Here is a 26,857-nt window from a genome sequence, read left to right on the forward strand (position 1 = left end):
ATTAGATGTAGGTTTAAATGAGTAAAATGTACCTCCCTAACCTAAACTTTAAGCTAAACCTAACCAATAGTGATCTAAAATAAAATGAGTTACACAAAATAGACATCTTTACCCCAAACCAACACCTAAACCTAACCAACAGTGTCCTAAAAGCAAATGAGAGGTGGGCAAGACATCCTTACCCTAAAACAATTCCTAAATCTAACCGATAGTGTAAAAGCAAATGAGGTATGAAAAGCAAATTTTTTTGAAGTAACCTCGTCATTTCGTGTCACTTCTAGGACAATTCCGTCTCACTTGTCCGCTTGAGTGCTTGATTGGTCTCGAACCACAGTTTTCAGAGTCAAAAGTCCAACACTATATCAGGTGAGCTACCGCAGAAGCTAATCACGTTGGAATAAGTGTGTAAATGCTGGTGGGTCTGTAATACAAGTGTTAAAATGTATAGTTTTTCAAATGGTGCATTATAGTAAAAGTGTTTCGATATCATAACATAGCAGTGTGTATGTAAGTAACAGAACGAAAAATACAAGTTTTTGAAATCATAATCAACTGAGGTACAAGTCCTGAAAAGCACACGAGTCGACATGTGAGCCAAAAATGTTATAAAGCACCACAAAATGACGTGACTGATTCAGCAATTGCGTTTTTCAACTCACATTTGCTTTTTATAACACTGTCGGTTAGGTTTAAGGTTTAGGGTAGGAAGGTCGGTTTTGCTGACTTAAAACTCGATAGAGCATTAACCTTAAAAACCTGTCGTGAGAAACTTTTACTCGCGTTTAGCGCCACACAGTGGACATTTCACCTCGGAACTGCAGCGACATTTGTAAAGGACCACGTAATATCATTTTACAAAAATGTTGCCACAGTCATATAATTTTCATGGGATCAGGCTGGATTTTTTGCAGTGTGGACTATATTTACATCCTTAAAAATAGAAAGGGCATATGATAAATGATTTTTTTTCCCAATGATTCTTTAGCAAAAATAAATTAAATTGAACTATCATTTTAACATTTTCTCTTCTGCTACAATGGTAAACATTTGACCTAAACTCAAGACTTTTTTGTTTGCAGCTTTTGCGCTGTGATGTTCCTTCAGCTGAGGAATATGCCATCCACTTGCTTTGTAATCCCCAAACAGGCTCTACAATCAGAGCTCTACAAATCTGAAGTCATTCTGCCTTCATCTTCTAAGCCTTTAAAATATCTCCCTGCCAGCTCTTCATCCATGTCTGTCTTTAGATGATCCTCATCTTCCTGTTCCTCCTCATTGTCATCCTCTTCCTCCTCCTTGTCATCCCCTTCCTCATGGTCTCCCACCAGGTCACCAGTGTCTGGAATGATGACCACTTCCTCTTTGGTGTTAGGGTCAATGTCTTCCTTAAACCAGACGGCTTTGTAGCCCTCCTCTGCACGTCGCTCTTTAGTAAGGATCGGTTTCACTTCCTTCTCACCGTCTAGGGTATCTAAACTCCCCAGGCTGGTGGAATCGGGTGGAATGCTGCAGGTGGCGGGTGTTTGGAGAATCGAAGCGCTGCTGGGTGTCACCTGCTCTTGTGGTGACGCTTGACTCGGTTCTGACTTCAGCCCAGATTCTAGTTTCATCTCCAGGTCAGCAGCCAGCCTAGAGTTCACGCTTCCAGAACCATCATCATGCTGGAAGCCCTCGTTAGTGTACTGCACACCCTCCTTGGGACCACCCGAACCCCCACCCAACTGCTAAAAGAAAAAGATATGCTCTAAATATACATTACAGTATTTATGTTTGGCTCATAGTTAGTAACTTGTTCTATCAATCATTTGTCTGTCCGTCCATCTATCTTTCTGTCTGTCATTTTACCTATCTATCTATCTATCTATCTATCTGTCTGTCTGTCTGTCACCATCCGTCCATCCGTCTATCTATTGTTCTATCATTTGTTCTAACTATCTATTGTTCCATCTTTCTGTCGTTCTATATTTCTGTTGTTCTTTCGTTCTGCTTTCTGTCGTTCTATCTTCCTGTCGTTCTATCTTTCTGTCATTCCATATTTCATTCTATATTTCGTTCTATCAGATATAGCAACTAGCCAAAACACAGCCACCTAGCAAGCCTACATCCCTTCAAATTTAAAATATTTCTTCAACCTGCCAAAGTTTTCTGTTATCAGAAACATTTAACCTGAAACATTTAAGAATTATTTTTTCGTTTTTCAAAGTGAAGTCAGCCATTGATTAATTGAGTGATACAATTTGTGTTTAAAATGTTAACTAAAAAACAACATCTGTGTGTAATAGTAATTTATAATAAACTCACAGTGCTACGGAAGATACTAGCTTCTGAAAGTTTCTTCCAGTCTGCGTTATGGCCCTTGACGCGTTGCGCCAGCAGTCCGATACAAACCAAGCACAGGACTATCACCACAGCCAAACTGGCCCCTAGAGCTGCCATATCCTCTGTTCTATACTCACCCACTCTCACCTGCGGCCCACCTGGAACACAGAACAGGTGAGATACACAGTTTTTTAGCATGCTTATGGTGAACATCAATTAAATTCACCAATTGCTGTGACTAATTTGGCTTGATTTTGGTAGACCCTCAATCAACTGTGTTTTATAATTATGTGTTTTCACAAATCTTAATAGCACACAGCCCAAGCTGGTTTGCTGGTCTTAGCTGGTTAAGCTGTTTTAGTTGGTCTAGTTCCCAATCTGACCAACTGAAGTGCCCTAAACCCTATTAAAAACAGCTAATGGACCAGACTGACCAGACAAGTAGTTCAGCAAACCAGCTTAGGCTAGTTCAAGATAGTTTTCAGCAGGGCTTAAACAGTCAGATATGCAAGGTGTCAGTGCCATAAAACATGCAACCTTGATGCAAGCAAGATTTCAACCAGCCTAAATTGGTGATCTGGTCTTAGTTGGCCTCCCAGCCTGGTCAGCCTGGACTGTTGGCTGGTTTTAGAGGCCAGTTAAACCATCTGACCACCATCTTTGCCTAGTTAAAGATGTTTTTAGCACAGTTTGATGGTATGCTATGATAGCTGCTATTTTGAACACAGCATACAAAATAACACACCACAAGCATTAGCTAGGCTAGTTAGCTTAGCATAAGTGAGTGTACCTGTGGTGGGACCAGGAGTTGTGGAGGTGATGGAGTTAGAGGTAGAAGTGTCTGGGTTAGAGGTGGAGATAGATGTGGGGATGGAGGTGGGGGTGGAGGTGCTTTTTGTTTGTGGTGTGTCAGTGATCTTATTTGTGGTTATGATAGACGTAGTCTTGATAGTAGTGACCTTAGTGGTCGTGGGAACCCCTGAAGAAAAAAATAATATTTTAAATGATACACTGATTAAGGCTCTGTAATGATGTTCAGTGATGTTTAGCTAATCTCTTTAATGGACTGAAATCTAAATGGATTTAGCACAACCCTTGCAGCATCAAAGTATATCCATGCATCCCATCACCAAAAGGGCAAACCTTTTGCTGAAAGCTAGCTTAAAGCCAGGCGAAAATCACTGTGATTAGCCCACACCTTGTTAGCCACTTTTGATTAAACCTGTTTCGATTGCATCAGGCTCTGCATTAATATTGGCATGAATATAGTTAGGTGTTGTCTTGGTAGCATGCAGTATTGATCTGGTCTTACCTGGAGTAACCTCAATGGTAAGGGAAGCAATGCTTGATTCATCGTTGGTCGTGTCAACCACCCTCATCTAAGTCACATTGAATTACATAGTAATATATTAATATTTCAGTTAGAAAGTAAAAAAACAAATGTGTTAATGTAGAAATTGCGTTAAACATAAACATTGTAAAAGTTAAGTTCTCACTTGTAAATTTACAGTGCCAGGGGCAACTGCCTTTGCCATGAGTATGAATCCTTCTGGAGTTATCGAGAAATCAGTGCTGTCTACAACCTCAAATCTGATGTTAGGATTCACCCCCTATGAAGAAACAAGTTCAGCATTTGACTCAAGAAACATAAAGATTATGGGCCTCATTCATGAAACACAAGTATTGAATTTCTGAGTAAATCATTCTGTAGTCTTGAAATGAATGCGACAGTTTATGTAAGAATGTTTTTTCAATGCAGCTATTTAAGTGATAATTATTTGATGAACAATTCAGTGTCACCCAATTATACATAACAATGGTTCATGAGCAATTAAATGTGAAAATGTACGCAGTTTTACGAACGATGCAATTCTATGTACAACTATAGAATGATTTTATGAACCATTCAAAAAAAACATTCTTACACAGACTGTAGCATTACATTGAATGCAACAATTTACGTAAGAATGAATTTACGAACAATTCAATTCAAAGCATGAAATTACAATGTGTTTTTAAAAATTAAATTTGATGATTTACATAAGATTTTACATAAGAACATTTTGCAAACATTTCAGTTCAACGCTACTATTTACGTAAGAATTGTTTTACAAAAAATTCAGTGTAATCCAGTTTACATAACAGCGGTTTTCTGATCAATTCAATGTGAATTTAAGCAAGAATGGTTTTACAAATTATCCAATTTGATAATATACAAAAGAATGGTTTTATGAGCAGTCCAATTCGACAATTTATGCAAAAAAAAAAAAAAAAAAAATGCTGCAATTTTTTTATTTGATTTGATTTGATTTATGGAAGATTGGTTTTATGAATGATCCAGTTAGACGATTGATGAAATAATAATTTTACAAATGATTTACTCAAGTTCTTTCTGCCCCTGTTTCATGAATGAGGCCTTAGGTATTTCCCTTTAAAGGCAATATTTTTTATAGATTAACAGCCAGTTAATGTGGCAGGTTGATACGTGAGTATGGAGCTCTGGGATGGACCGTGCACAGACCAGAGTGCAGTTTGAGTTCTTACATTAGAAAAGTCTTCATCTGTTGCCTGTACACGGAGGGGCTTGTTGGAGGTTTGGCTCTCCAGTAACAAGCTGTCCACATCTGCGTCCTCTGAGATAAAACCTTCGTAACTGGGCTTCACAAATTTAGGAGGATGCCTACTAGTCTCCACCACCCTTAGGATGACTGTGGTGGTGGCAAACTGATCAATTTTCTGCTCTTGAAATGCCTATGGAGACAGAGAAGAAAGTTGGGTCGGGAAAGCAACTACAGGATGTGGCGAGATGATCTTTGAGGCCATAATATGTATCACTTGCATCCTAGATCAACAGACTTCTATGTTTTAGAAACTTCAAAATGCTGGCACAACAATATTGCTGCTCATTGCTTGGAGATAAAAAGATAATATAAAGCACACAATTGTGCATTCAAAACCGAATGGTGGTCTAACTGCAGAAATGACTACGTACAAATATTTTTCTCACCATAACTGTAAGAACAATCGGGCCTGATACGCCTACTGGTTTTAGCATTGTGATGCTCCCACTGTTAGAGTTGATATCAAATGTACCATCTTCATTTCCTGAACATAGACAAAAAAATAAGAAAATTCACTCACTGATCAGTCACTGGAATTGAGGGACGTAGCCAAAACCGTTATTCACGGGGGTGACCACATCATTTTGGCCATTTGGTGTAACTTATTTATACTGAATAAACCCATGAGGACCATAATGTGTAATAATAAATCTTACCTTCAAGAAATCTGTAGCCAATTGGCTCGTTCCTACCCTTGTCACCATCAATAGCATTGACTGGACCTGGCTTCAAGGGCAAAGGACCTGTCTGTAGTGCACAAAAAAATATCCTATGTCTATCTGGACTATGTCACGGCTGTTTCTGTATCTCTAGATTTATTAATTTCTTAAGGTTAGTTCAATCATTGGCCCAACAAACAATAATAAACACTAAATTACACTGAGTGTTGGGTTTTGTCGAACCACATTTCACAACATTTTAATTGTGTGTTTACTCCTTGTCAGAATGACCCTAATTACGAGTTTTGGATGTCTTTGTCAAGCTCGTAATTGGGTGTTTCTTCAACTTCGGGCAATTTTTGTACTGTGTACTTCTAGAAAGTAAAGTCTCATTAAAACATTTTTCATACTCTCAATACAATAGTTTGTTTAATTTGTCAACTAACTATGTCTGACAGTACATGCATCACAGGATCGTTTTTGTCATTTTTTTCTGAAAGTCATGAAAATTCCCACCACTGTATCATTTCCAGCACATCTCAAATTCTGTTTTATGTTCAATAGAATTTTGTGGTAGAAATAATGGTAACTTTAATTTTAACTTTTTGAAAATGGCCAAATGAATTTGTCTTGCTAAGGGTAATTTTATAGCTAATACTTTATGTATCCTACATGCACAAAATTAAATAATATTTTCACACTTTATTTTCATAATTTAGTAAAATTACAGCTTGATTGGAAATGATGCCCAATAAACGTGATATTTACCTTCATTTATCATTGTTTTCTTCAAAAATCACTTGCTTCGTATTTCATCTCAAGCATGCTCTTCACTGACTATTTTCTCAACTTGATTAACAAATAGCAATGACTTGGTTTTTGAACAGCTTTTGAAAAAATTTATTAGGGGCAAAATTGTTTGGTGTGGCGGAAATGACGCCACAACTGTGGGAAAGTCGTAATTTTGTTAAAATTGATAGAAATAATTTTCATGCAATAAATATTGAAATGGTGTGTTTATTTTATTCTTTGTTTAGATTATTATAGTTTAAACATGGAATTTTTAAAAATACATTCTCATTTATATTTTCATTTATATAGTTTAATATTTAATGTCTGGGTCTGGAACTAGGATAAAACAGTCAAATCTATACATAAAAGACATTTGAAAAGTACCAAAAATAAATTATGAAGGCGTGGTAAAAAGTGTCCAAGTCAGTTTTAATGTGACCTTTGCATAACAAATAGAAAAGTTTGTTTTTGTTTTAATAAAAATCAAACCCTGGGTCATGAAAGTTCCTGAAGTTGAAGAAACATCCATTTACGAATTTTATGGAATTTTATGGATTTTAAACTGATTTTGCCATCATGAAGTAAAGTAAAAAGAACAAAAATGGCAGCAACCGCAACAGTAAAAGGTACTTTACACATATTTCTGTTTGATATGCAATTTTAATATAGCCACAGTGTTGCTTGATGCACTTTCTTTGTTCTTAAACATTTTGCAAGAAAACATATTTGCACCTCTACCTACATCTTCAACAGCACAGGAAGGGATACCCACCACTTGTTCGGTTAAGTTGACTGTCCCTTCGTAGCCAGAGTTCAGGCACAATTTGCTGGTGCTGACCTCCATTTCTGTACAGGGCTGGAACCATGGTGGACGATTGTCAATGTCTATGATATTGACTGTGATAGTGGCCGAGGCAGTGTGGGAAACTGGCGCAGAGTCCTGGGTGTCCTGAAATGATCAAGACCATTAATTTGCACACTCTACATTCAAGATCAATCAAGTATTTTTAGACAAAATGAACCACCCTTGAATAATTTAATTGATAGTTCACTGAAAATGTAAATGTGGTCTTCATTTATTCACCCTCATTTTTTTTGATAAGCAAATTCAGACATTTAGCAGAATGTCCAGACTGTTCTTTTCCATGTAATGAAAGTGGACAGGGATTTGTACAGGCAAACCCCAAAAAGGACATATAAAACAAGCAATACCAAAAAAGCAGTCCATACAATTTATTTCCTATATTCCAAGTCTTCTGAAACCATATGTTAGATCCTTAAATGGGGTCGGACCACAGTACTAAGATACAATCTTTGGGGGGCATTTTGACTAGGGATGGAACGATACCATTTTTTCTCACCGATTCCGATACCTGAACTATCAGTATCGGCCGATACCGATCCCGATCTGATTCCAAATGAGTTTAGAACATCTCTAATTCACTGTGTGGAACTGATTGGGAGTACTCTGTGTAAAGAAACAAAAACCTCCAACAATACATTATTTCATTGTAAAAAAAAAAAAAAAAAAAAGTTACATAAGAGCATGTGTAAAACTGTATTGTTAACTAATCTGCGGGATACAGCAGCAAAAATAACAGTAATTCCAGTGAAGAAAAGAAAAGAAAAAAGCCCATTCTCTTTACACATTTTAAATTGTATCTGGACTTGTACATGGTTTCAGATCTCTCTCTCTCTCTCTCTCTCTCTCTCTCTCTACTTATTTATTTCATTTCAGTTTTATTACTATATCAATCCACTTTTCAATCACACAGTAATTTTGGGACCCAATTTGTTTTTATTGTAATTTCTAATAATAATAATAATACGTTTTGGATGACTGTAAGAGCCTGAATAAAATGCACAAGTTATATGGACTACTTTAATGGTGATTTGAAGGTTATTTATAGCATTATTTGAGCTTGACAGTAACGTCAATGACCAACATGCGGTATCAGATTTGGATTGGGCTCGTCGGACCGATACCCAATCTGGGTAAAAACGTCAGTATCGGACCTGATACCGATCCATGTATCGGATCAGTGCCATCTCTAATTTTGACCTTTTGGGTGTGCAAGTGATAGACTCTTTATCGGACCGAGAGGAGGGTGTCAGAAGTTTCTTTGGGGGCACAAGGAAAATGTACGGGGCAATGCCCCCCCAGCCCCCACTTAGACCCTGCCATGTCAGGCGAGCTGCACTTGTATCATGTTTAGAATGGGTGAGATGCAAGATTTTCAGTGAATTATTTTGTGACTTGAATTTCAGTCTGTTCCTCACACAAAGTATCCTATATTTTTGGAGCATGGCCAAACAAAACAAAAATCGCTGTCCACTTTTGATTTTTGGGAAACAAAAGAATGCCTTGATATTCTGCTAACCATCTCCTTTTGTGTTTGACATCATGGTGAGGAAATAATGTCATAACCATAAAAAAAAAGGAACCCTTTAAATCTCCAGGACAACAAACTCACCTGTGCATACAGCGTCATTGTGACTTTTTTAATTTTGTCATAATCCAGAAGTTTTTTCACCAGTATGTCAGGATCAAAAGTGGCCCGCAGTTCAAATTCTCCCTGAAAAAAAAGAATTTTTTTAGACAGATTTAGAAACATGTTTTTGTAATTGTGTGCAGAAAATAGTCCTAACAGAATGTGCACAGCATTCCTATTGGAATATTTGGCCATCTGACTACTGTCTAGTAGCACAAAATTACAATGCAAGTAGGCTTCTGATAAAGACTACATAGTATACAATAGAAGTTTCTGTGTACATTGCAAAATAAACTTATACGAAATGAAAAACTCAAAATATGAATTCTCTGAAAACAAGCCTTAAACTTACGCTGTTCTGCTTCTGAGGTATATTTTATTTTACTTTATTTTAAGAATGTGTAGATATGTTCACTGAAAACAAGATCAACTTAATTATGACAAGTTATGATGTACCTCGGGTGAAATCAGATTATAGTAGAGGCGATCACCTTCATCAGCATCCGTTGCAGTGATTCGCGCCACAGTGGTACCCTCTATTGTTAACTACAAAATTGTAAGAGGTTACAAAAGTTTTTTTTACTTTTTAAAACAATCGTGAACAAAAGCAGATAAAAGAATAAAGACAAACTAAACCATACAGCATAAGCAGCATTGATTTTATCAGCTAAACAAGTAAAATGAGATATGTTCTTGTACCTCATTGATGTCAATTGTGTACTGGCTCTCTGCAAATACTGGTGGATTATCATTTATGTTCTGAACAATTATGCGCACTGTTAATAAGGTCTAAAAGATAAAATGATGACATGCAGGAGTTTAATTTATTTTAATAGTTCAGTAAACATTGTAAATACACAAAGGGAAACAAAGAGTATTTTGTTTAAAGGAATATTCCGGGTTCAATACAAGTTAGCTTAATTGACAGCATTTGTGGCATAATGTTGATTACCACAAAAATTAGTATTGACACGTCCCTCCTTGTCTTTAAAAAAAAAAAAAAAGAAACAAAAATTGAGGTTACAGTGAAGCACTTACAATGGAAGTGAATGAGGGCCGATTTTTCGAGGGTTTAAAAGCAGAAATCTGAAGCTTACAATTTCATAAAAGCACTTACTTTTAATTCTTCTGTTAAAACTTGTGTATTATATGAGCTGTAAAGTTGTTTAAATCACCATTTTTAGGGTTCTAGGGTTTGCGGAGGTACATTGTCTTGGCAACAAAGTTGTAATATTGGATATAAAATTACACAGAAACGGTTAGTAATTGATTTTATTACACTAAAATAATGTTAAACACATATTGTTTATGTCTTGTGGCTTTACTTTTGAAACAGTGAGTGTTTAAACATTTACAGATTGGCCCCATTGACTTCCATTGTAAGTGCTTCACTGGAACTCACATTTTTGCTTTTTATTTTTAAAGAAAAGGAGGGAAAAATTGAAATAATTTTTGTGGTAGTCAACATTATGCCACAAATGCTGTCGATTGAGCTTAACTTGACTTGAACCTGGAATAGTCCTTTAACTTGTTTCAAAATCATAAAATTTTTTATCAAATGCACTATTTTTAATCGTTTTAAATGAAATACCATATACTCACAGTTGAACCATCTTTTGTACACTCAATGTGCACCAAATAGGGAATATCCTTGTTAAATGTCTAAGAAAACCACAAAACATATGTTACTGGTAATTTTGTTTATAGTGAGGTGGCCTGGGGGGCCATATTTATCTGCTACAAATGCTTTTTTACAACAACTTAGGAAACTTTATCTTTAGTGAGTATTGCTTGAACACAACAACAGATTTGCTTTTCATATTTCCCATTCATTTTGTTATAAGATACATTTACCTCATAGTCCAGCACAATATTGGCAGTGATACTGCGGCCGTTAAGACTGAAGAGATTCTCTGGTTGCTGACCAGTGATACGAACTGTCACCCCCTCATCAGCTTTAATTGTTGCAACTGTAGCATCGATAGTGTTGTTCTCCGGCACAAAAACAATGTTACTGACCTCTGCATTTTCCACAGAGCAAAGGTCTGTATTTTTCAGAGAAAGTGAAATCAGAATTATAATGTTTGTTATGTTTACATGATTCTGATCAACACACTATAAAAAAAAGACTAAAAGAAAATATGAAAAAAAAAAAGATAATTCAGTTTTCAGTTTATGCTTTAAACAAGTGGAACAAATCTGCCAATGGAACAAGTCAAAATGCACTCTGTAATCTTTCTTAAAACAAGTATAGGCCTACTGAAACGCACAATTAAATTTGATGGAATTTTATAATGAAATTGAATATGCATAAATCTTAATAATAGGCTAAAATATGTTTTTGAGAGCACACATCGAACATTGATGTTTTTACTGCCATTTAATTGAATTTATTGTATTTTATCAATTGATTTAAGTGTATCTCGAACTATTAATGCAATAAGTTGCTCACTCAAAATTTCTTATAAAATTGACCACAAATTTATAAAATTAAGCTGTTCTTGAAACGACTTCTTTGTGTTCTTGTAACTGCTAATCAGCATTTTTTTTTTTTTTTGTTTCCCACTAAAAATAGCTAAACATCTATTAATCAAGACAAATATACCTATGTAAAAAATTGCCAAGAGGTCTTTTCAGAGAATGTACAATAGCCTTAAAATTAAATAAAAATGTATTTTCTTTTGTTCCATATTTCCTACCTTGTTTTAAGTAATTCTCACTACACGTATTGTTTCATTTCTTATTTATGAACACAGTTAACATTTCGAGAAGTGTACTGTTATTCTCACTTCTCACTAGGATTATTACTCTTAATAATTATTACATAACTCCTTAGAAAGAGAAAATTACACTTTTTAAAATAAGCATAGTATAATATGACAGCTCTCAAATCACTTGGCAAATGATATGCTTTATAACGGAGTCTACAAATGAAAACCTGATTATCTAATATTTTTTTATTAAAAACTTTAAGCTCTTACCACTTTGCGCTTGACTGAACTTGCCCAGGTTGAAAATAACTAGTAGACAGAAAACAACCGCAGAACCACTAGGTCTTAAATCCATTTCTCTTTGTTAGATAGTGAATCAGTAACAAAGGAATATCGAGAATGACCTCTTTGTTCCAGCTCATTCGCTACTCACCACAAGTGTTTGCGAGCAGTAGCTTATGTGCGAAACTGACTTCAATCTTAACCTTTGAGACGAAAGCTTATCTCGGCTTTATTGGCCATAAATATGATCAGAGGTGGACTTTTGCCTCATCTGTCTGAGCAACATCTTTACATGTACAACTCTTAAAGCGTAACCACAATGAGAACAATGTTTACAAAGGAATCATTTTAATAATTTGGATGCTACAGAGGGTACTGTTTCCAAAATGTTGCTGATCTATAACTCAGGCCATCCTCAAATGTGTGGATGAAACATCCATTGTAATAGATGATGTCGATATTCAAAGGACAAATATATTGATCAGAGGTTGCTCTTTCATTGCTCATGAGACTTAATGGTGTTATCACTTGCTGTACGTTTCATTAAAGTACCAACTTTGTCTTAAATGTGTCCCCTAAGATACCTCTGGAGAAAAAAAAGATACACAACTGAGACAGTTGCTGACACAGTAAGAGTATAGACCTATAAAATGAATGTGGATAGCTCCAATAATTTGGTTTTGATGTTGATGAAATTGATGAGAAATGTTGGCGTATATATTGTAATCTCTGACTTTTAAATGCAGACTTTGGTGTCTTAGCAAATCCAAGCACAGTTCAAGACATTGTTGAGATCTCTTCTGCAAATTCTAGAGGAGAAACATGAGATTACAAGTGTCTTTTTCTCAGGAGAAACATCTAAGGAGCAAGAGATTTAAGCAAAAGTCTCCATTTGCTCTCCTTTTAATGTCATGACTGCCTTGGAGAAACAACTGTGAAATTAAAAAGATCTAATTTGTGACTTTTCTTTCTTGTGGGTATATGGATGGACAGCAGCCATAACACCCTGTAGCTCTAGACTGGTTACCCACTGAAGCTAAGCAGGGTTGAGCCTGGTCAGTACCTGCATGGGACACCTCATGGGAAAACTAAGGTTGCTGCTGGAAGAGGTGTTAGTGAGGCCAGCAGGGTGTGCTCACCCTGTGGTCTGTGTGGGTCCTAATGCCCCAATATAGTGACAGGGACACTATACTGTAAAAAGACACCGTCTTTCGGATGAGACGTTAAACAGAGGTCCTGACTCTCAGTGGTCAATAAAAATCCCTGGCCAAATTCCCCCCATCGGCCCTTACCCATCATGGCCTCCTAATAATCCCCATCCATTAATTGGCTGTATCAGTCCACTCTCTCCTCTCCACCAATAGCTAGTGTGTAGTGAGTGTACTGTTGCACTATGGCTGCCGTCGCATCATCCATGTGGATGCTGTACACAGGTGGTGGTTGAGGAGAGTCCCCTGTTCACTGTGTAAAGCACTTTGAGTGTAGTATCAGAAAAAGCGCTATATAAATGCAACATTCATTCATGGATAAATTGTTTTTGGTAATGGAAAAAGGTTCTTGCGATAAATGTGTGTGATTTAACATTGTTCCCATTTAGCAAAACTGCAATTTTTTTGCATTCCACTGCTTGGCCTTGTGAATGTCTATTCCAGCAGAAAATGTTTCTTGAAGATGCAAGGGCAATAAATCTAAAAGGAATGGACAAAGTTGTCAAAAAAAGAGATCTTGCTAATCTAGCGAATGAAGCGAATGAACAGCTGTGAGATTCAATCTAAATTATTGAATAAATCAACCTGGACTAGAAGTAAATTCAAGCATGTGAGAGTTTACGACTGAAATAAACTTGCTAGATGAGCAAACATCACGGGGACAGCAATGCCATTTTTGAGTTCTGAGCTACAGTAAGCTGACTGTTGATTAACTTTTTTTAATGTTTAAATGAAGCATGCAACCAAATAATGGGCATGTGATACTGGCAATTCATGCCAACATCAATAGACGCAAGTATCACTTACGGTAACTGTAATCTTCAAGCAACTGATTGGAGCCATCACAATTATCTAATAGCTCCCATACAAGTACTGTGATACATAAGTACATTGTTAAATTTCTTGGGCACAATTCTAATTATGAAAGAAGCTATGAGGAAACAAAATTCTCTGCTAGTCCAGCCTGTGATTGGCCACATATAAATTATGATTGTAAGTACTTGTCATACACATTATTGTGTCATAAATTTTTTTGTAAAATCATGTATGGTAATGAGGTTCTTATGTAGTGTTTTATGGAAACCCATGTGTGCTTTTGAAAAAGCTACTTTGTAATTTCATGGACAAAACAACTATTAACCGATGAAGCTTTTTGTAAATTCAGAACTCAGTTTAATTTGTTTCTGAAAACCTATTTGTGTTGTAACTAATAAAAATCTACAGGTAATTTGTGTGGCACATTTGGAAAAAGTCAATGTCTTTGTTTATTCAAATATGTACAACAGTTTGTTTTAAAACATGTTTCACAATGTTACAGCAAACCGATTCAGACATTTTGTGAAATTGGTGTCTTCGTGTTTCTTTGTTGATGGATAGTAAGCTGACATGCCAGTCGAATTCGTTACTGGTACACGTTTGGACACGAATACTGTTTCATCAGGGACATCAACCTCTCTGAATCTCCACCAGAGCCACTGCAAAGAAACAAGAGAGCATGCTTCATAAACATGCTGTACATGCTAGCAATGCACAGTATGGTTTAAATGTCATACATGTCTTTTCATTTGGGAGCATTTTCAAAGAACAAACTGTTATCAATATACATAAAACAAAAACTGACTTTGCTGACTGCAAAGAAAAAGCTATACATGTTGCATTTGGTTACGTGTAACGACTAAGTTTGCTGACTGCTAAGAGAAAGCTGTACACGTCACGTATCGTTACGTACAGCAATAACTGAGTTTGCTATCTGCTAAGAGAAAGCTATATACGTTACGTTTCATTAAGTTTAACGATGACTGAGTTTGCTGACTGCTAAGAGACAGCTATACACGTCACATATTGTTACGTATAGTGATAACTGAGTTTGCTAACTGCTAAGAGAAAGCTATACATGCTACGTATCATTACGTTTAAATATAACGGCGTTTGCTAACTGCTAAAAGAAAGCTTAATACGTTATTTTTTGTTATGTTTAACGATAACCGAGTTTGCTGACTGCTAAGAGAATGCTATACACGCTACGTATCATTTCGTTTAATGATAACTGAGTTTGCTAACTGCTAAGAGAAAGCTATACATGCTACGTATCATTACGTTTAAATATAACGGCGTTTGCTAACTGCTAAAAGAAAGCTTAATACGTTATTTTTTGTTATGTTTAACGATAACCGAGTTTGCTGACTGCTAAGAGAATGCTATACACGCTACGTATCATTTCGTTTAATGATAACTGAGTTTGCTAACTGCTAAGAGAAAGCTATACATGCTACGTATCATTACGTTTAAATATAACGGAGTTTGCTAACTGCTAAAACAAAGCTTAATACGTTATGTTTCATTACGTTTAACGATAACCAAGTTTGCTGGCTGCTAAGAGAAAGCTACAAAGTTATGTTTCGTTACATTTAACAATGACTTAGTTTACTGACTACTAAGAAAAAGCTATACACGTTGTATTTTGTTTCATGTAATGACTACGTTTGCTGGCTGCTAAGAGCAAGATGTACATGTCAAGTATCATTACATTTAATGATAACAAAGTTTGCTAACCGCTAAGAGCAGGCCATACACGTTGCATATTTTTACATATAGCGATAACTGAGTTTGCTGACTGCTAAGAGAAAGCTATACACGCTACGTATCATTATGTTTATAGCAGAATTTGCTAAATGCTAAAAGAAAGCTAAATACATTACGTTTCGTTACGTTTAGCGATAACCAAGTTTGCTGACTGCTAAGAGAAAGCTATACACACTATGTATCATTATGTTTAACTATAGCAGAATTTTCTAACTGCTAAAAGAAAGCTAAATACATTACGTTTCGTTACGTTTAACGATAACCGACTTTTGTTGACTACAAAGAGAGTGCAATACTGGTCACATTTTGTTACATTTAACATTAACCGAGTTTGCTGTTCATGTAACGTATTGTTACGTATCATTATGTATAACCATAACTGGGTTTGCTGTCTGCTAAAAAATCAGCTATAGACATAACGTATTGTTATGTTTAACATTAACTGAGTTTGATTACAGAGAGAAAGCTCTCTCTAAATAGTCACATGACTTTATGTTTAACGATAACCATGTTTGCTAAATGCTAAGAGAAAACCATTCATGTTACATATTGTTACATATCATTACGTATTTTGATAACTGTGTTTGTTGACGGCTATAAACATTAAGTATCATTATGTAAACTGCCAGCTACACACTTTCTATGTCATTGTGTATAATTAAGTTTAATGATAACTGAGTTTGCCGACTGCTAAGAGAAAGCTATACGTTACGTATAGCTTTATATATAACAATGAGTTTGTTGACTGCTAAAAAAACTGTACATGTTATGTATTGTAACGTATTGTTACATTTAATAACAGAGTTCGCGACTGCTATAAGAAAGTAATCTGTATTACGTATCGTTACATGGTATTCCGTATAACGATAACTTAGTTTGCTCACTGCTAAGAGAAAGCTATGAACGTTATATATCATTACGTAAACTGCTAAGAGAAAGCTATATAGACAATACGTGACATTACATATAATTACGTAGAATGATAATTGAGTTTGCTCTAATATTTCTTGTACTGTATATATATAAAATTAGCTAAGCTGCAAATATCTTATTTATTTAGTAACCACAGAATCCAAAACAAATGCTGCTTTTGACAGAGATTTTTTGTTTGAATGTGAGGAAGGTTCTAAAAAGGAAGCAATTTTAGCAGACAGGACTGATTTACCTTTTCTTGCTGTTCTGCATGCGTTTCAGAAAGGAACACACTGAGGTGATTTTAGCTTTGGATCTCAGCAGTTCAGCATATCTGTTTGTGAACTCGATGTCGCCCAACTGCCTCGTCTGAAGCCAAGATCTCCGGGAGCTGCAGGTCAGAGTCAGTCAGGTATTACTTGTAGCATTTATCAAACTCAATAAATGTGGGGGCCTGGGTAGCTCAGCGAGTAAAGAGGCTGACTACCACACCTGGAGTCGCAAGTTCGAATCAAGGGTGTGCTGAGTGACTCCAGTCTGACTTCCTAAGCAACCAATTGGCCCGGTTGTTAGGGAGGGTAGAGTCATGTTGGGTTAACCTCCTCGTGGTCACTATAATGTGGTTCTCACTCTCAGTGGGGTGCGTGGATGCCGCGGAGAATACCGTGAAGCCTCCACACACGCTACTTCTCCACGGTAACGCGCTCAACAAGCCACGTGATAAGATGCGCGGATTGACAATCTCAGACGCGGAGGCAACTGAGATTTGTCCTCCGCCACCCGGATTGAGGAGAGTCACTACACCACCATGAGGACTTAGAGCACATTGGGAATTGGGCATTCCAAATTGGGGAGAAAAGGGGAGAAAAAAATTAAATAATATAAATGTTAATTTATTGAGTTAATTTATTTAAAAGTTAACAAATGAATGGCTTTGAAGCACTGAAGCAATAAAGTGGCAAGTACTCTTAACAGGATATTTCAGCCAAAACGGAAAACAAAACATAAAAATCACAAAATGTGAGGCAGAATTTCAGCTTCAGTCACTATTTTCGTTTGTATGGAAAAAAAGATGCATTGCAAGTTAATGGTGACTGAGGAAGGTTAATGGTGTTTGTTTCTCCAGAGCAAAAAAGTAAGTTATCTTGGTTTGAAACAACATAAGAGTCAGTGATGACAGCATTTTCAGCTTTGGATGAACTATACTTTAACGCTACTCATCACTATATTGTGCTTCAATTTCTTTCTGTGCTTCAGCCTTGTTTCTATCTAAGTACATAAATATCTTCCACATAAATGCTCAAAATATATATTTTTTATTAATATCTTGTTTCATGTGCCCAGTCACAAAATAATGAAAATATTTCATTTGACTGAATATATTACAAAGAACAGGCTGAGTAGAAGAAACTTGTCTCTTTATTTATCAGAACTGAAATGAGAGTGTGTCAATCTTACTGTCCATAATGAGCGGTCTTCTGTAGACTACACAAAGTAACAGAACAAAAGTCACTTGTTGATTAACAATCAAAGTTTATGAGACCCACCCGCTTCTGTCTGCAACAGCCATATCTGCATCATCCCTCGGAAACAGAGTCCTTCTTGGAGAAATGCTGTCTGTTCTCATAATGCTGTCCTCTTCTCCAAGATACCTACATTGATAAAAGCAAATAAACACAGAGTCAGAGCATAAACGTATGAGTCAAAGAAAAAAACATCCACTGTAAATCTATCTGCACTGTATGAGGCCACCTTGTAATGTGACACAGTTTTATAGTCACTAAAGGTTTGTTTGGTGTGTGTGTATCAGTGAAAATGAAAATCGTATTGCCTCCCGATGGAATTTTAAGACAGAGACACAGTAAAAAATAGAAGAAAAGAAAGATCTAACTAGATTTGACAGGCCTCTTAACTGTTTGACAAAAGACTTGAACTAGCGGAAGTTCTGAATTGAAAGATTAAGGGAATTTTTTTTATGTCAAAATACCTAAATATGCAAAGACTGCTATGAGAAAGCCATTCATTGTTTGATTTCCCTGAGAGCCCAAGTTTTTACACATTCAAATCATTGCTCTGTTTGAAAATCACAACACAGCAACGTTGGCTCAAGCAATGGTGTGAGTTGGGGGCAGGACAATCTGTGTATTTGACCAATAGCCGACAGAAGAGGGAATGAATTGAATTATTCGTTAAACTATTCTCACTTAAATTGTTGCACTGAATCATTTGTAAAATCATTCCTCTGTAAATCATTGCACTGAATTGAATAGTTAGTAAAACCATTCTTACGTTAATTGTCACATTGAATCGTTCATAAAATCATTCTTCCATAAACGTAATTGTTCCAAAATTGATGATGCTAGTTTTCTTATCTTGGCTTTTCTTTTCTTTACCAGAAAAAGCACAAAGAACCAGATGGAGGTCAGATATTTGGCAGATTTTTTCAAAGTGTCTATCTGAGCAGAATTTGACATTAGAACATGTCCTGACCTGCCCAGGACAGGAAGGCTGGTCGCGCACTGCAGTAGAAATATCACAAGGATGGACGCCTGCATCAGACTCGTGAGAAAAGACATTTCCACACCTTAAAAGAATGAAAATGAGAACAATTAGTAGAGAAAGACAAACCATTTTCCCGTCAATCAAATGTGAAAGGACCTCACTCACTCACCCTCAATTTGATGCTCCGAAAGCAGTCTAGCAATCGTTCAGCGGTAATTGCCTAGTTTTTATTCGTAGCCTTTTTGTACCTCTAAAATCATTGATCGTTAAACGTCACGTAGTGATGTCACATAGTGACTATGCGTGTCAGGTGGCTGAAAATGAGTGAGTTTTATTAGCCAGACTGTTTACTTTTTCATTTGCAATTTGTTATCATTTCACCCACACTTGATTCGATGGCCACACGTGTGCGCTCATGCTAATAAAGTTAAATATCATTAACAATGTTCACTTCCTTAATTGGTGGTAAAGGCAGATGAGGTGGCTGCAGAACCGGTTCACTTTGCTAAACCGGTCTGTTTGACAATGATGAGATCACTAATAAATCAATAGGAATGTTTGTCTCTGACAGGGAGAAGAGATTATGGATGAACAGTGAACACACGAACTCTGCTTTGCAAACTACACTTGATACACTTTACAGTAGTTTTATTATTAGTGGTGTCTGCTAAGGAAAGCATCACTATTGTTATTATTCATTTAGGGATTTGAAAAAAAATAAAACTCATCTTACGATATTTTATGGCATGCTATTACTTTTCTAAACGATCAGTCTTGAGCCATAACTAAGGACCAGAATATCATAGAAACTCTGCGTGAGCTCTTTTGAATTGGGCCAGTAAGCAACCACTCAGCAACACAATAAAAACCACTCTGAACAACCTAGCAACCCTAACTAAAAACCACTCAGAACACCCCAGCAACTGCATAGCAAAAAAAAAAACCCACTAAGAACTCCCTAGGAACCGCATATCCACACACTAAAACCACTCCGAATACCCTAGCGACTGCATAGTGACATGCTAACCCTTTAGAACACCCTAGCAACCACATAGCGACATGCTAAAAACACTCAGAACACCCTAGCAACAGTATAGCAACACAATGAAAAAAAAATAACGAGAACACTCTAGACACTGCATAGCAACACACTAAAAACCCACTCAGAACACCCTAGTTACCGCATAGCGACACACTAAAAACCCACTCAGAACACCCTAGCAACCACATAACGACATGCTAAAAACCCCTCAGAACACTCTAGCTACTGTATAGCAACACAATGAAAACCACTGAGAACACTCTAGCAGCCGCATAGCAACATGCTAAAACCACTCAGAACACCTTAGCAACTGCATAGCAAGACACTGAAAAAAATATACTCAGAACACCCAAGGAACCGCATAGCGACTCAGTAAAAATCACTTAGAACACCCTAGCAACCACAAAACGACAATAAAAACATTAATAACACCCTAGCAACAGTAAAGCAATATGCCCTTAAAACCCCTCAGAAGGCCCTAGTAACCGTAAAAACCACCCAAAGCACCCTGGAAACTGCATAGTAACATGCTAAATGACTTGTGTGCTATATTCAAGTCTTCTGATACTATACGATAGCTTTGGTTGAGAAACAGACTAAAAGTTAAGTTGTTATTCTCTAAAAATCTTGCAACCTGGTCTGAAATGTGTATATCTAAATTTTTGCAAAATTATTTTTTTCATGGCTCGTTGTACAAATCATGGCAGTTTCCTAGTGGCACAACAACAACAATGACTTTTATTTTAACATTTGCAATAAATAACCAACTACATTTACAAGCTTATATGAACACAATGAAATTGCACAGTAACTCAACTGATAGAGCACTGCATATGCAATGCAAAGGAGAGGGGTATGAGTCCTGAAGAGCACACGAGTCGACATAGAAGCTCCACAAAATGACGTGGTTGCTTTAGCAATTGTGTTTTTCATTTCACATTTGCTTTTTATAACACTATCAGTTAGGTTTAGATTTAAGGTTTAGGGTAGGGAGGTCGATTTTGATGATTTAAAACTCGATAGAGCAATAACTTAAAAACCTTGTCTGTTTGGGAGAACATTTAACTCGCTTTTAGCACCGCACAGTGGACATTTCAACTCAGAACTACCGTGGTACGTGCAATGAACCACGCAGTGTCATTTTGCAAAAATGTTGCCACACAGTCACGTAATTTTCATGAGATCACGATGAAATCTTGCGTTCATTATAGCTCATGAGAGAAGTAGCAACGTTCGCTTTTGTAAACAAATCGTTCATTTGAGTCTGATATTTTTAAGGATTCAGTTGATCTGGTTCACAAAACTGGTCTGAAGTTAGAAAACAGGTGTGTAAAATCTGTCCTTTAGTAGTTTAATAGGAACAGGAGGACAAAGATAAAATAAATCAGCAGTTGTAAAATAAGCAAATCAAAACATTTGGATTTTTACTGGCCCATTGGTGACTCAAGATAAACGGCCACATTTGGCATTATTGGGACAACAACAGATATATCTCCAAAGATGAACTCCAATTTTCTCTCTCTGAAACACACACACACCCAACCCAAGCTCTCTTTTGTCTTTTATAGACCTGGCTTTGACACTTAACATCAATGGCCATGTGTTTTTCCAGCCGTAAATCTCTGCTCCCTAATTGGATGGTTCAAAGTTTAGGTCTGGCCATTATGAGGGATAATGACAATAAAGCTTTCTCGTTCCTCTGAGGTTATTGAATACATTTGTTTCCTTTAAGAGTGAGATTGCTAACAGCAGAGATGGGTGGCGTGGCCTCATTTTATAGATCTTTAAACACATTCTAATAATACACAGTTAAAGGAGCTAAAAGCAGTTAGTGAACTAGGCCTACAAAAGACTAATAACAACTCTGGCATGATTGAAATTGGCAGGTATTTCAAAAAGAGGTCCGATCCGTCCAAATAACACTTGGGCTAGATGACAATGATTTGATCTGTGCTGTATGAGAGAGAAGTTGGGAAGATTTAAATTGTGCGGGCAGCTTGAATGTTTATGTTTATAGCTAGCGTGATAGATGGAACGAGTTGCTATTGCATTTAAGAAATATTTTTGACTGTAATTTTGATCTAATGTTATTTCTACTGTGAGTGAAGTGTCTTCAGGAAACTTTGTTTCCCAATGAGCCCGTTTACATGCACACCAATATGCTGATAATTACCAAAATCAGCTTATTCAAACAAATCAGACAAAGCAAGAAACCTTGTTACATGAGATTTGAAATCATTGGGTTATTCTCTGCTTTTCGACGTCTAAAGGTAAACCAATATGCGCATAGGCTTACACTTGTGCACATTGAATAAGCTGGTAAGAACGGCGATTAAGGTGTACATGCAATGCGAAATCGCATCATTAACAGTCGGCACACATAGATTTTTGCCTATTACCCTAATTTCCCGTTGCATGCACAGTATACATCTTTACCAACGTTCTTACTGGTTATCCAATGTGTGTAAGTGTATGCACATGACTGTTCACGCTTTGATGTCAAAAGCAGAGGATAACCCGTTGATTTCAAATCTCATGTAAATGCAGTTTTCTTGCATTTTCTGAATGTTTTAATAAGCTATTTTTTGGTATTTATCAGAATTTTGGTGTGCATGTTAACACGCTCATTGATGCCTTGAATAATTTTTTCTCCATAACCAATAACTTTCTATAAAAATTAACATTGCTTTCTATGAAATATGCACTTCACATTTCTTCACAGACCAGCTGTAATTGTTTACTAAATGCAAATGCAACTGCACAAATTTAGAGCAGCAACAAACTTAGCTTGATTTATTTCCACTGTTTTTGTGTTATGACCATTTTTATGACAAAATAAAATGCACTGCGCTAAGATAATATATCACTTTTATGCTATACTGTCTCGTAATGAGGCTTTTCACTTTTAACTTCTTGACAAACTACTTCCAAACCAAGGGACCCAACTGAGTCTCAAAAATGTCTTAAATTCTCAGCTGTAAGATAAAGATTCAAATTAAATCAAGTACCAATAGAGGGAGTCATGTACCTTTAGAACGCACCGCTAGTAATTAGTGAAATTAGACTAGATGTGTGCATTTAGGAAGTATCCAGACTTTCTCATTCTTATTTAATATTTTTTATATACATATTAGATAAAACATATCTTATATACAATGTATATCGGTTTAATAATTTTGTTTCCCTTTGTGCACTTTCCCGTTAAACGTTTAAAAATCTGTCCCCAAAACTGTTGTCAGTACCATCATGGCATGCTTTTTAGAGACAAATGAGTACAACAAATAACCAAATATAAAACAATTATGGAGTTTTGTTATGAAACAGAAATGCATAAATCTTACAAAATAGGCTACAGTATATATTTTTTAAATGTACTGTATGCATATCTATTTTACTGAATGTATGTACAGTATGTATATCAAACTCTACAACAAATACACACAATCAAAAATGCTACAGTGATTGAAAGTAAGTTGACAGTAAGTTCTAAACAATAATGAAACTGTTTCATATTGATATTCCTCTGGCATTTAGCTTTAATATCTTCACTTTAACCTAACCTTGTGCATTAGAGTATATTACTGTCAGCAATTTTATTAAATATAAGATTTAATAATGCTTTACGGTGACAGAAAGTGTTTTTATTAGAATACCGTTTAAGGTTTAATCTGACTTTAATGAGGACCTTAAAAAGGTAATGTGACTGTTTAAATGAGACAAATGCACAAGAGATATAAAAATGGTTTCGTAGGTCAAGCAATAACAGCATTACAATTTATGATGCAACAACACGCAGTTTCTAAAACGGAAAGATTACAACTGAAGTGTACTTTTGATATACTTTTAAAAATCTTTCTCACATTCTCTCTCTCTAGAGTTAAAGAAATTGCTCTCAAAATATATTAAGGGTTTTGCGGATCTGTAATTGTAATGCACATACTGTAAATAATAATAAATATATATGCATTAAATTATCCTTGCTGTCTGAATTTGTAGTAAGTAAAACCATCAAAGCAAAATTAGAACAATAAGATAAGAAAACGAAAATATACTTCCCCTTTTCCTCGAAAATAGCGTACATCAATACTGTTAGTGTACATATACAGAATACAAATACATACGCATAGATTGCCTTCCATAAACTGCAAATTATTGATCGACTCTTGCTGCAAGTGTGCACGCTGCTCTGAATATCAAATGACTGCAATCAGATAAAAAAAAATATATAGTAATCTAAAATGAGTAATACATAAATAGAGTATGATTGTACATCCAAGAAACACAGGAAATAAGATTAGTCTTCAAATGTTGTTTTATCTTTTTGATTTCCCAGAAATTTGACCTCCGGGAATTTACTTGAAGTGATATTGTTATAAAGGAATAGTTATTATATCGTTATTATACAGTATATCATTATTTACTCACCCTATGTTGTTCCAGAACTGTATGCTATTATTTTTTTTACTTGGAGAATCTTTGAAGAATCTTCACACAGCTCTTTTCCATTTGGTTTTCAGGCACTTTACTGGAGCCAAATAAGCATGTTTATCTGCATTTTCTAAGGCAATAGTTTTTTATTTTTGGTCAGCTAATTAGATTTTACAGTTCAAATATCATTACTGAATTTTCAATGAGTTTTACTTGCATTTTTGCAGAACAAAACAGCAGGTATGTTTCACCTGAAAGGTCAACTCTCCTGCAACCGTCATTACAACCTGAAAAGGTCAAAGCGTTACTCAACGATTTATCATAATGCAGATGAAATCTACACAGATAATCTGTCGCAAAACAGATTATGACACAATAGACTGTCGCACATAGGCCTGTCATTCCTCTGGCTGCGTGAAGGCAACTGTCGTTGATCGAAATTCAAAATTCTGTCTTGGAAAAAGTAAACTTGAGTTAGAAAGCCAGATGCATTAACATTGCTTAACACTGTTTAGTTGTTTTTATTCTGATTCGAAAAGTTTGTCAAGTCTCTTGCTACAGTCCAACACCTACTTCTCCAGATCAAAGCAGCTTAGACCATAGCTGGGTCTGGGGGGGGCATTGCCCCCCTAGGTTTGCCTCGAGCCCCCCCCCAGAAACATACAAGTGCCCCACCAAAGGTTGCATCCTAATACTGGCCCAGCACAGATGTGAGATGCTGATTAATTATAATACAATTAATACTGAATTATCAATAGTAGTGGTATTAGTAGTAGTACAGTGAATATTACATAACTATACAGTTGTTATTTATTTCTGTCATACTTTGTTTGCATTTGAATTGAACTTTTATTTTGGCATGTGCTTTTATTTTGGAGTGAAGCCCTTTCTATTTCTGTTTGTTTTGAATGTAGTTTCTCACTTTCGGAAAAGCAGGTCACTACGTGAACCAATGTTCTATCAGGAAGACTTGCAGACTTGAGTGAAATTTAAGATGACATTTATTTGATGAATATAAAACAGAAAATGTAATGTCTCTCTTTGGCGTAAGCCCCGTCTGGCGGTCCGAAGAAGTTGTACTCGGAACTGTCATATCTTGCCAAGATAGGAGGCAGGGGTGAGGAGCCTACCCCCGTGCAGGATGGGACTCAACAAGTGGTGGTGGGCTGGTGGCGGTTGCCGTGTTAGCACACTGAAACAGCAATGTGATAGATTGTGAGCAGACTTATAAAGCAATGGCTTACATGTGAATGGCTAGGAGTTACCTAGCTAATGGTGCGATGATGTACAGCTGCTAGCCTTCCCGCTAGAACTACACTGCGCTTACATTTATTATTAAACTGCAAAAGGCTGCTATTCAATTAAATATTTAGTCTGTATGTGCTGCGTGCTACAAAGTGAATTAGTGCTCTGCTCGCTGTCATCTGCTACAAACAGAGCGAGTGATGCTCATGATGGTGTTTTCCGTGTATGAGCCAAGGAGCTCTAAAAGCAGCCAGTGTCAGCACAGCACTGGCTCCACACATTCATAAGCACTCACATTTGAAGCATACAGCACATGCAAACTATATTTATCATTAAATTGCAGCCTTTGCAGTTTAATAATCACACTAGGACATAACGTGATTTTAATTTGTGCATTGAATGTTTACAGTACAGAATGACATTCGTTCGTCAAATGGTATCGGTTTTTGGTGTCTGAGCATTTTTACGAGTACATGAGCGCAGTATCGGACCCGATTCCGATAACGGTATCAGGACATCCCTAATTAAAAATAAGAAGAAACATAACTATTCCCATAAAATATAATTATATCTGATGGGTCATGCAGGGACTTCTGGGAACACCCGATAATTGTTTTTCACCATAGTTTTAACAATAGTTTACCATAATAAGTACATGTATTCTCCTGTTAAACATAATATACATTTTTACCGTTAATTATATGGTAAAATCATACTTTTCACATCTAAAAAAATTAAATTACATGTATTTAGAGTTAGGGTTGTTAAAGGTACACTCAGTAATTTTTTTCCTCATTAAAAAAAAAAATTTGCTTCAAAAGAAATGAATTACTTATTTTGAAACATATGTATTAAAGCATGACCACTCTCTTGAGATGAGGACTCCAGTCATTTTTGTAACTTTATAAAAGCTGTTTTATTCTACATGTAGAGGGTCCCCTTATGAGGGCTGCCATGTTAAGATCACATGACCAGTCAAATACTACTTGCTCAATCTCAGCAACCGCCCTGTTTTTGGACACTTTAACTAATAAATTACATTATTCATGGCTGAATGTGAA

The 26,857-nt window shown here is 36.2% G+C and overlaps 1 protein-coding gene across 1 annotated transcript; it reads right to left on the reverse strand.

The window, feature by feature from the left end:
* Positions 1 to 1,114: 1,114 nt before the first annotated feature.
* Positions 1,115 to 13,172, reverse strand: LOC127437613 (cadherin-related family member 5-like). Its single transcript, XM_051692645.1, has 15 exons — positions 13,169 to 13,172; positions 10,738 to 10,928; positions 10,486 to 10,545; positions 9,583 to 9,672; positions 9,340 to 9,429; positions 8,866 to 8,967; positions 7,160 to 7,340; positions 5,597 to 5,683; positions 5,327 to 5,424; positions 4,864 to 5,070; positions 3,816 to 3,929; positions 3,632 to 3,698; positions 3,110 to 3,298; positions 2,302 to 2,477; positions 1,115 to 1,721 (listed from the first exon to the last, which is right to left on the reverse strand). The coding sequence occupies exons 1-15, from the start codon at positions 13,170 to 13,172 to the stop codon at positions 1,164 to 1,166; spliced, it is 2,214 nt and encodes a 737-aa protein (XP_051548605.1). The 3' UTR covers positions 1,115 to 1,163.
* Between the last annotated feature and the right edge of the window lie 13,685 nt (positions 13,173 to 26,857).

This window comes from Myxocyprinus asiaticus, chromosome 48, assembly GCF_019703515.2.
Source record: "Myxocyprinus asiaticus isolate MX2 ecotype Aquarium Trade chromosome 48, UBuf_Myxa_2, whole genome shotgun sequence".
In the NCBI taxonomy this organism is placed as follows: domain Eukaryota; kingdom Metazoa; phylum Chordata; class Actinopteri; order Cypriniformes; family Catostomidae; genus Myxocyprinus; species Myxocyprinus asiaticus.